The following is a 12228-nucleotide window of genomic DNA, read 5'->3' as shown; positions in this document are numbered from 1 at the left end:
AAGATTCAGGCCATATCCTGCTCAACACACTGCTGCTCCAGCTAAACTGGCAAGTCTGTATACAATACAGATATGATGAGAATGATATCTAAGCATGTGAATCGTTGAACTTATAAAGTGAATTATTATTCTATTAATTCTCATTATGATCTCACAATAAAACAAGTATAAGAATAAACCTATTTTTAAAGGATTGTCTTGTCTTGAAAGTCTTGTGCTAATGGCAGAACACTTAAACACACAAACAAAAAACAAGTAAAATCTACCAGGAGAACAACACAGTTTCAATAAAAACAATGAAAAATATTCAAGAATAATTCAAGATATTTTGATAGTATTTGTACAGTGCAAGTCCTTTTTTTTTAATGTTATGTAAACTGTAGACCTGCATCATACTCTAATTATAGCACCCAGAAGTCCCGAAAGAGCAGCTTTCAACAAACTATACCAGCCATTTCAGGTTCTGTTATAAAGGAAAGCAGCAGTAGCGGAAAATAATCCGCTTTAAGACCAAGTGACCAAGGTGACCAAGACCTAACATGACTCAGAATACTCAAATGTCAGGATACACTGGTGGGGAAGGTGATGAGCTTCAAATGACAAATAATTTACGCTGCTGCTAATTTCTTGTTCAGACATACTTTCTTCAGCTTGATCACAGTGTCTTTCATATGAAACTGTCAACGGACACAGTGTTTTGCCAACATAGAGAGCCGGAGTACATTCAGATGCCATTTTTTAAATCAGTGTAGCATATGCAACAAAATGTTCAATTACATTCAATAATTTAAATGTCCAGTGTCCAGGCCAACTGCACACTTTTTCACAACTTGTCACTTGCAAGATTAATCAAACTACTGAGAGGCAAGATGGGTTTCTGACTAAATGATTCAATAAAGAAATATGTTATAACCATGCCTAGCATGGTAACAAAATCAACTGTGAAAAGCAAGGAGTAGCCAGAACACTGCTGAGCTCAATCAGGTTCACAGCAAAGAGATATGAAACTGAGAAGAATCAACCTTGGCATTTTTTCTCCAGCCACAATATCCCTGTAATGAACCTTGAGATGATGTTCAGTGGAAAAACTGACCAAAAAAAAAAAAGTGAGTGGGAGGGGAGAGAGTGGAATAGACAGATGGACAGAAGGGTAGCCAATAAGTAGACAGAGACAAAAGAATGATTATAGAGAGGAATAGCAGTAGTACAACAACCAGAACAGCGAGGAGCAGAGAATAAAATGTACGACACATCAGTGTCAAAAGCACACCCACACTTCTCGTTCTCATGCTCTTCTTTCCTTTAGGATGCCGTCGTTCTCTGTGCCTCCTGTCTCACTCCCTGTCCTTTAGATACCTCAGGCGTGAAGCTGGAACAATTACATTTGCAACACAAGGGGCTCTTCGTCACCCAGCTTCCCAAATTAAAACACGCATCGTACAATCAGCATTTTGTAACCCCTTTAAGACTACCACCTTTAAGTCATTGCAAGATAAAAAAAAAATCTTGGCTCCTCGATCGATTATAACTTCCAGGTTACAATTAATCAGAACAAATCAAACAGGGGTTGCAGTTGTCTTAACATATGAAGCAGTAAAAAAGGATAACTAACAAGAGCTACTCATAGCAGATTTTAGATTTGATCAGTGTAAGCAAATGAATCTCAATTATATTAAGATTCATTTCACTTGTCCTTCAAAATTATTTCAAGGACATCGAGTCCATCTTAACGATCAAAACGATTTCATTTCAAGTCTTTGCCCTCCTCAGCATTGCCGTACACATAATACACCACACATAGTTTTGAAGTCAAACTAGTTGACACCTTTTAGAGCATTAAATTAACTTCTCCCGCCGTCAACGTATTAAAAAGACGTTGGTCTATTATTTGGGTGCAGCAGTCTGTTTCAGAGGCTTGCTATTTCAGCCATCAAATTGGAGAATTAATGATGTGGATAATCGTTTCTTATTCAGAAATCTAAATTCGCGGATGAACGGTCAGGGCAGCAGGGTTTAATAATTTAGCCGAATGGATAAAACAGCGCTGAGCCACTGTGTTTGCTTTGGTGGCAGACAGGATGTGCTGGGAAAACTTGAAGATGAAAAGAATGAAGAACCCAGCACTGTAGTTTAGTTGCTTCAAGTGCCAGATTATTGCATTCAATCAGCAGCGCTGGGAAGGTGCGCTTGATAGATCAGCTGCCTGACACGCAGAGGCAGGTGGAGGCTCAGTACTAGTGTTACAGCTTCATGCGGCTGTGTGTCATTAAGTGAGTGGGTGTATACATGGCTGAGCAATCAAAGGCAACAGAAGTGAAGGCAACCCTGCTTCGACATTATATCCTGCCTCGGTTTTTTCCCCCTTTCATGTCCCTCACTGCCTTTGTCTCACGTTTTTTTTTTTACCTAGCTTGTCACAAACAGATTTGCTAGCTGTAACTGGGTAAGTGCAAAACAATTTGATCTCTAATCTCTAAGCCTAAATATGTCTACATATGTATAGTTCCACAGCTCAGAAAAGAAAAAAAACACTGAAAAAAAGGACAAACAGGCAACATATCAACAGGCAGATCTGGCAAAGGTATAGTCAATTAAAACAAGCTAAAAAAAATCCTGACAAAATATCTGCATCTTCTACACCATGAGGGGGCAGGGTTTGGCTTTCTAATTATTCCGAACCAGGGTCCCATTCTTCTCCATCTGCATTTCAGACAGAGGTGTTAGCTGACCTACTTCAAAGCAACGGCATGGCAATAAATTGAAGAGTACATTAAAAAAAAAAAAAAAGTCTGGCCACCTGCATTGGTGCACTCTGTCTCTGACCATTTCACCCCTCTGCCTGATAATGCTGCTCTTCTCAGACCACCCGATACAGTCCTTATTTTGACAATCTCAAATTCTCACCATCATGATAAGTAGTTGGTCGATGTTGGGGGTCTCATGATGATATGGTTCAGGATAATACAGAAACCAACAAGGATGAAGGAGGAAAGAGATGAATTACATTTTTTTGTTCAAACATGAATATGATTTATGTGTTCAATAAAAAAATATAACAGTAGAGCCTGCTGTTATAGGAAAATGATACGAAAATGTCTATGATTATTTTCCAACACCAACAAGTGTTTTATTCCTTTTATACCACAGCAATCTGCCAGTGATTACAGTTTTCCTCTATTAATCGATGACATCCTCATGCATTTAACTGTTTACAGTGTCCACAACATAAATTAGATCCTGTTATCAACAGACAGAAAGAAACACAAAACCATGAAACCAAAATACAAAGTTTGTTCCCAGCCCTCTATCCTGAGAACTCTCCTGTGGAGGAAAACTGACTGACCGTTAAGAAACACTGACACACAGAACTCCTTCCATACATGTAAATAACATCTTTTAAAAAGCTTCACTAGCAAGTATACATTTTTTCTTTCTTGGGGTTTTAACACCACCACATTTTTATTCCTTCATAGATTATACACAGGGATGGGTATTAGTGAACAAGCTGTTACTATAGAAAGGCTAACATATTCGAGTGAGCATGTTGATATAAAGCTGTGATCTGCAGCTGGCATGACCCTCCAAGCCAATATATCAAAGCCTCCAAGCCGTAATATATAAAAATAAATTATGTTATTATATATATATATATATATATATATATATATATATATATATATATATATATATATATATATATATATATATATATATATATATATATATATATATAGATAAACTACAGCTCAAAGGTTTGGGATCACTCAAAAATTGTGTTGTTTTCCAAGAAAACACACACGAAATTAGTCTGAATAGAAAATATAGTAAAAGAACAGGACAAGCTGACATGTTGGGTTAGACAGGGTTAGAAATAATGATTTTGATAGAAATGATGAATGTTTTCTTCAAACTTTGCCTTCATCAACAACAAAAAAAAAAACACCCTTTGCAGCATTTACAGCCTGGGCATTCTAGCTGTCAATTTTTCCAAGATAATCTGATGAGATTTCACCCCATGCTTCCTGGAGCATCTCCCACAAGATGGGTTGGCTGATGGAGTCATCCTCCATAGCTCAAATCAAGCTGAAATATGCAACTGATCCCAAATGTTTGAGTGGTAGTGTGTGTGTGTGTGTATATATATATATATATATATATATATATATATATATATATATATATATATATACAAATAAATATTTCTGTAATTGCTTGATAAGGAAATGTCAACTGTCCCAAATCCAAAATCCAGCTTTGTGTTTCCAGTGATAAGTGTTGCTCAAACTCTTAAGCGCAAATAAAACTCCTGTATCTGACTGACTGAAGTGAATAACACCACGAAAAACGTTAAAATGAAAACATGGTCTCACCACAGAGAGGGACTGATGGCCACTGACCACACTCTGTCATAAGTAGGGATGGTATGAAGACATTTATCCAACTGGTCTGGATTTAATGTCCACACCTAAAAGAAAAAAAAAGACATGATATTTAATTGTTGACATGCATCTTTAACAAAACAAAGGAAATGTGTTTTCTAGGATGTACAGACTAACTTTTAGTGGTCCCAACACACCTAAACAAAGCAATCAGAGACCTGAGTACATGATACAGATGTGTTGTGACCTGACAGGGGAAAAAACATAGACTGTCTGGAGATCCCCAGACACCAGTTTAGCAAACGAGCCATTAGACATCGATTACAGGCTTTTAGTGTTACCCAACATGTGCTCCAGTCAAGATGAATAAATGCCTTACAACAAACTTTGTTTTGAAAGACTTAAAATGTAAAACCTCAGTATGGTGTCTTTTTCTTACCTTAGCAGTTTTGTCTCTAGAGCCACTAACAATCAATTCACCCCTGCAGTCAATACAGTTCACCTCCTGATTATGGCCATAATACTCCACAGAATAATCACGGTTTTTGTAATGGATGACGATCTTCCCGTCCCTGCCAAACACAATAAAATGTAATAGGTTTATGAAGCAATTTGAACTATTTCCATAAAAGGTGAATTATATCCTGATGTAATCTCTAATGGTAATTTTGAAGAAAGAAAGAAAGAAAGAAAGAAAGAAAGAAAGAAAGAAAGAAAGAAAGAAAGAAAGAATGTTGGATACTTCATTGTTTTAAACAAACCACAAATTTGTTATTGCATGTGTCTTTTGTTTTTTTTCACCAAGCTAACCTGACTGACCAGTAGGTGAGGACTCTGGTGACCACTAGAAACCTTTTTTTGCACCTTTCAGTACTTTCGCCTCATCAGTACTTTTGCACTGAAAATTTTCGATCAGCACAGTACATAATCTTTCCAGAGAAACAGTGTGCCAAGTTTTAAGCCAAATTCTCACTTTTATATAGGATCACCCATACACTAGACTTTATGCATTGCTCTGGACAAAGGTGTTCCTAATATATTATTAGCCATAATAATATATTAGCCAGTGAGTGCATACTGTTTAATTTATAAACTCAATTTGTAGGGTTTTTTTATTGCAATGATTTTCTACAATATTATTGCAACCGTGGTAATGTTGTAATTACTCCTCCGTGTGTACAGATATGTGATAAACTAAAGGATAAGCCAGTAGCTTGGTCAGCATGTTGGCACAGTTTGCTTATGAGGTTGGGATTTATCTGTCCACTTAGAGAGCTCATAGCATATCAATACAAACATATTCTGACTGATCATATTTATCCTACGAATTAGGATTTCTTCCATGATGGGAGGGGCCTCTTACTGGACGACAATGTTGCCACTTACAGAGCATGAGAGCAGCACTCTGAATGATCTGAGTATATAGAAGATTTAATTCATATCCTACAGCCTTCCCAGTCACCAGATCTCAACCAATTTATCATCTGAGCAAAATTGGTGTGAAGTGTTATATAGTGCTCTCCACCTCCATCATCAAAATACCAAATGAGTGAATTGGTACACATGTCGAGGATGACGCTGTTCAAGAGGACCAACACTTGGCTTGGTATCAAAGAAGCTGCTGAAATCATCATCTAAAATAACTGTCATTAAAAACTAGCTGTAAATTACCCTCCAGCGCTGATGAGATGTGTGTCTGTCAGTGTGAATCGGCACACGTCTTCTTGGTGTCCTGAAAAAACGTCCACCCTTTTATGCTGAAACCTCCCTCTCTCAGCTCCCCTGAGATCGTAAGCTGCAATGTCTGCCGCCTGAGAGAGATACAGCACATCACCATCCAGCTGTAGCCACGGCAACAAGCTGCATGTGGGGGGGATTAAAGGATAGAAATTACTCCTAAACATGGAGCTCAATCAGGATTTGAAGGTCTTAAAGGTGATAAAGTGGACACTAAACGTGACACCGACTTTTCTTCCCAGTTGGAAAAGTCTATATTATATTTATAGAAATGATTTCATCATGGGATGGACGATAAAAAGACATGTTCTTTAGTCATGCATAGAGAGAAAGAAGCAAAGAAGTTAACCAAAACGTACAATCCTTTAGGTAGCATTAAAAAACTGGCCATGACATACACTATATTGCCAAAAGTATTCGCTCACCTGCCTTGACTCGCATATGAACTTAAGTGACATCCCATTCCTAATCCATAGGGTTCAATATGACGTCGGTCCACCCTTTGCAGCTATAACAGCTTCAACTCCTCTGGGAAGGCTGTCCACAAGGTTTAGGAGTGTGTTTATGGGAATTTTTGACCATTCTTCCAGAAGCGCATTTGTGAGGTCACACACTGATGTTGTACAAGAAGGCCTGGCTCTCAGTCTCCGCTCTAATTCATCCCAAAGGTGTTCTATCGGGTTCAGGTCAGGACTCTGTGCAGGCCAGTCAAGTTCATCCACACCAGACTCTGTCATCCATGTCTTTATGGACCTTGCTTTGTGCACTGGTGCACAGTCATGTTGGAAGAGGAAGGGGCCAGCTCCAAACTGTTCCCACAAAGTTGGGAGCATGGAATTGTCCAAAATGTCTTGGTATGCTGAAGCATTCAGAGTTCCTTTCACCGGAACTAAGGGGCCGAGCCCAGCTCCTGAAAAACAACCCCACACCATAATCCCCCCTCCACCAAACTTTACATTTGGCACAATGCAGTCAGACAAGTACCGTTCTCCTGGCAACCGCCAAACCCAGACTCGTCCATCAGATTGCCAGATGGAGAAGCGCGATTCGTCACTCCAGAGAACGCGTCTCCACTGCTCTAGAGTCCAGTGGCGGCGTGCTTTACACCGCTGCATCCGACGCTTTGCATTGCACTTGGTGATGTATGGCTTGGATGCAGCTGTTCGGCCATGGAAACCCATTCCATGAAGCTCTCTGCGCACTGTTCTTGAGCTAATCTGAAGGCCACATGAAGTTTGGAGGTCTGTAGCGATTGACTCTGCAGAAAGTTGGCGACCTCTTCGCACTATGCGCCTCAGCATCCGCTGACCCCACTCCGTCAGTTTACGTGGCCTACCACTTCGTGGCTGAGTTGCTGTCGTTCCCAAACACTTCCACGTTCTTATAATACAGCTGACAGTTGACTGTGGAATATTTAGGAGCGAGGAAATTTCACGACTGGATTTGGTGCACAGGTGGCATCCTATCACAGTTCCACGCTGGAATTCAGTGAGCTCCTGAGAGCGACCCATTCTTTCACAAATGTTTGTAAAAACAGTCTGCATGCCTAGGTGCTTGATTTTATACACCTGTGGCCATGGAAGTGATTGGAACACCTGATTCTGATTATTTGGATGGGTGAGCGAATACTTTTGGCAATATAGTGTATCTTTGACTTAAATGTTTTGATCAGCTGGCTCCTTAACACATCTTATACTGACCACTGTAACAGGAAGTAGATTTTCTTCAAATATTTTATGTTTAGGTGTTTACTGCTAAATCCAATACCTTACAGAAATATTTTATCTGACCCTTATTGGTAGGTATTAATGTGAGCTTTAGAATCTTGGGCCATAGACCATGGAGTACCTGATATCTGATAAACACTTTTATGGCTACAAGCTTCAGAATCTTGCAGGTTGAAATCTCTCACAAATCTCTTTAGACTTGCACCAGCATTAAAACAAAATACCCTCTGTAATAAGAATCTGTCGTCCCATGATATCGACAATATAATTGATGACATGCTTACAGAGTTTCAACCTTAAACGAAGAAAAAGAATGACACAAGAGGAGTGGTCAGACACAGAAAATCAGTTGCGAGTAAAACGACTATGATTGGTAAATTGTATCAAAAACCTATCAAGAAAGTTTTGAAACGTAAAAATTTGTTCCCTACTTCAAGCAAAAACATGAAGATGTAAATTAAAGTGAACTTCTTTAATTCTGAAGGGTACTCTCTGTGTGTTTGCTGGATGGACTCCCTATGCAAAAAAAATAAAAAGGTAAATACTGGAATGAACTGTCTGAGGTGGTGGCATTTTGTTTAGCCCAAGACATGTTACCAGTCTGAACTAAGGACAAGGCAGGATTCAGGCTAATGAGCCAGAAAATGGATAGTAGCTACAACGAAATGTTTTCAAAAATGGTTCTGCTATCCATAAAAAATAAATAAACAAACAAACAAATAAATAATCTGTAATATCCTAATATAGTTTTAGGTTTATGTAGCCCATCCCTAATCCACAAGATAATTAACTTTTCAGAACAAGATAAGACTTTAACTTTTCGCCAAATTATTTTTTTAAGCAAACTTCTATGTTTGCTGACAGGCTACAAGAAAAGGCTTATGATTTGTCAAATGACATTTCAATCAAATTACCTTTTCCTTGAAAATAGTGGTTCTTGACTATGTTTACTAACATGTATCTGACTCTCCAGCATATCATCGCTAGAATCACAAAAGATTTCAAGATGTTCTACAAAGTAAAATGAACTTACTTAACCTTCCACTTGAGAAGGACACTGTTACGACAAACACCATGACTCCAATTCTGGGAAATCTTCACTCTGTCCTTTAGTGGAATAGTAGGATATCTAAAACAAAAGGTTAAAGATTTTCAGTCTAATAACACATGCTCACAGCAGGAAGCACAACTGACAAAAACAATGTAAATAACAGCTGTATTTAAATATGAACAATATATCTGGGTAATTGTAAAGTGTTACTGCACATGTGAGCTTTCCAAAAACCAAAAATAACATCATAATACTCATGTTAACTTTGGCTGCCATTTTAATTACAGTAAAGACACTGCCTGGAGCACACTTTTTGTAGTGACCACACAGTAACCATTACAACACTTTTATGTGTTTGGAGGCAGAAAAAAGGGAGAGCTGCTTGTACATCATGTACTGTAGATAGTGAAAAATAGCCATGTTGTTATTTTTAGTTAGATTGTAATGTTGTATTACCTATTAATAGTAGTAGTATTCAACATGATGTTAATCTTGTATTAGTTTTTATTGTTGTAAGCATAATTTGGCTCACTAACAATTTTTAACAGGCACTCTGTCCTCCATGTTTGTTCTTCACACATGCCCCCCGACGAAGAAACATGATGTCACTGCAAACATTTACTAGAAACCTGCATATTAATATTGAATTTTCAATACTTTGAATAATTACAATAGCACCTTTAATACTGGCCACAGTCTAACTGCCTTACAACTGCTTTCTAGCAGCATTACAAGTAAAGTATCTGTGCAGCAGGGGTGAAAAGCACCATTAAAATTAATGTCTATGATATTGAGAATTACATATATTTATTGGTCACCTTATTAGGTATAGCTGTCTGCAGTACACTTGCAATAGGACTTGCAGTCCATCTATATTCAATTCATGCACTAGAGGGATTCCATCTTTCTAATTTGTTGGATTCTGATCTAACCTGTCCATTAACAGAAGAGACCAGGACAAAGATGTTGAAAGTGTTGGACCATTTTCAGCACAGTGACCGTATGATTATGGAGCTGGTTTCAGACATCTGATACCTTTAATACCTCTATTTGACAACTTTAATACCGTCAACTTTTCCCAAAATGCACAGCATGCCTGTTCAAGCAGGTATAGATTAGCCATAACATTAAAACAACTGACAGGTGAAATGAATAACACTGATTTCTCATTACACTGGCACCTGTTAAGAGGTGGGATATATTAGACAGCAAGTGAACAGTCAGTTCTCAAAGTTGATGTGTTGGAAGCAGGAAAAATGTGCAAGTCTAACAATCTGAGATTTGACAAGAGCCATTGTGATGATTGTCTTGTGGGGTGTTTCTGTTATTCAGTCTACCAAAAAAAGTCCAAGGAAGGGAAACCATACACTGATGACTTGGAACCCAAGTGTCAGTGATGTGCCTGGGAATCAAAGGCTAGTTTGATCCCACAGAATAGCTACTGTAGCACAAATCTGCTGTACAAGTTAATACTGGCTATGACAGAAAGGTATCAGAACACACACATCACCACAGGTTGTTGTGTATGGGGCTGTGACCAGTCAATGTTAATGCTAACATTTCTGCACCTACAATGGGCATGTTAACATCAGAACTGGACCACAGTACAATAGAAGAAAGGCCAAGTCTGATGAGTTACATTTATTTTTAAATCATGTGGATGCCAATGTCTGTGTACATGAAAGATGGCACTAGGATGCATTGTGGTGCAAAGGGTGGAGGGAGTGTGATGCTCTGGGGTCCTGCCATTCATGTGGATGTTACTTTAACATGTACCACCTACCTAAACTTTGCTGCAGACCAGTATAACAGTATAACAGTATAACAGTATTCCCTAATGGCCCTGGCCTTGTATAGGAGGATAATTCTCCCAGCCACACTTGTTCAGGAATGGTTCGAGTAGTATAACAAAGAGTTCAAGGTGTTGACCTGGCGTCCAAATCTTAATCCAATCAAGCATTTGTGGGAAGTGCTGGACAAACAAGTTTGATCCATAGAGGCCCCATCTCATAACTGACAAGACTTCTGCTGCTAATGTCCTGGTGCCAGATACCACAAGACAGAGAAGTCCATGCTTTATCAGGGCAGAGATGTTTTGGTGGCACAGGTAGGACCTACACAATATTGGGCAGTTGGTTTCAATGTCATGGCTGATCGGTGTATAGCAGATGTACTTGATAAAAGTTTCTGCTGAATGTATAGACTACAATGCATAAACACAAAATTGACCCACTCAAGCATAATAAGACCATAGTGAAGAAAGAATACGTTAGAGGTTCACTACAAGATAAACATAAATTTGACAAACGTCACCTGATGTGTTTCTAAATGGACAACATGGATAACCAATGAGACTTAATACGTTATGTTTCACTTTAGCTAACGCAGGAAACTAGTACATCTTATATCTGATTAGATAGCAAGGCTACAATGTTTTTAGATCATATCTAGTGTGGTAATGGACACCAGTTACTTGAACAGGTTGACTTGGGAACAAATGTAAACAAGACAGTAGCATGTTGCGTAAGATTACAGAATTAGCAGTTACGCTGTATATTTCCGTACAACGCAGGCTGAAACCGCGCACTCTACGGAGATGACGGTCCGCGCTACGTAATTCGCGGAGAAGGCCCATGGTAAGCAGTTAGCAGACTAGCTACATATCTGTATTAAAGAAATCCTCACAGGTCTGTTCCTTCCCGTGTCATTCCAGTGTTGATAAAGTGTTTCGCTATCCTCCTCCACACGACGTCTCGGAGAGTGAAGTGATGGCTTCTCTTGCAAACTTGAGAGAGGCGACATAGCGATTTGTAGTCCAGGTACGACAAGATTAGGTAAAGCACATCCTCGGGTAACTGAAACAATAACATGTTGGGCTCCTTCTCTCTGTCACCTTGCCACTCTCAAATATCACGCCGGATTTACTCAGACATTTATTAACGTCTTTATAACGGATACATTTGTTTATTTCAGACAGGCGTATAGAGAATCCCATTTTCTCACGGCGTAGTTACACACTGAGTGCTGGGAGCCATTCCAGTATGACAGCAGGTCACGTGGTCTGTGTTGTTCACGCAGTCACATAGGCTGTGTTTAAAACGGCAACACTTGTGCACTGTGTACTGAGTCAGTGTACACTACATCACTGGTTATCTTATGGACTAGTAAACAATATCATCTATATTATACTACAATGTCATGTGACTAACTTGTCACTCACCCCTCTGAATAAGATAAGGTAAGATAAAGTGACATGAAATGACTACTTCACTTTTTAGTATTTTAACATTACCCTTAACCCAAACACCTGGTGAAATATATATATATATATATA

The 12228-nt window shown here is 38.8% G+C and overlaps 1 protein-coding gene across 2 annotated transcripts in view; it reads right to left on the bottom strand.

The window, feature by feature from the left end:
- fbxw4 (F-box and WD repeat domain containing 4) overlaps positions 1 to 11961 on the bottom strand; it is a 30868-nt gene extending 18907 nt beyond the window's left edge. The window contains exons 1-5 of one of the 2 annotated variants that reach the window (XM_058385930.1): positions 11580 to 11959; positions 8877 to 8972; positions 6051 to 6239; positions 4819 to 4951; positions 4371 to 4465 (exon numbers count right to left, since the gene is read on the bottom strand). In XM_058385930.1, coding sequence (XP_058241913.1) covers positions 4371 to 4465; positions 4819 to 4951; positions 6051 to 6239; positions 8877 to 8972; positions 11580 to 11764 — 698 coding nt within the window. In that variant the 5' untranslated portion in view covers positions 11765 to 11959. Of the gene's footprint in view, positions 1 to 4370; positions 4466 to 4818; positions 4952 to 6050; positions 6240 to 8876; positions 8973 to 11579 lie in introns of both variants that reach the window. The other variant, XM_058385931.1, reaches the window with a different exon arrangement.
- Positions 11962 to 12228: the final 267 nt, after the last annotated feature.

This window comes from Hemibagrus wyckioides, linkage group LG03, assembly GCF_019097595.1.
Source record: "Hemibagrus wyckioides isolate EC202008001 linkage group LG03, SWU_Hwy_1.0, whole genome shotgun sequence".
In the NCBI taxonomy this organism is placed as follows: domain Eukaryota; kingdom Metazoa; phylum Chordata; class Actinopteri; order Siluriformes; family Bagridae; genus Hemibagrus; species Hemibagrus wyckioides.
The sequence above is the reverse complement of the archived record's forward strand: the minus strand, read 5'-3'. Positions and strand labels throughout refer to the sequence as shown.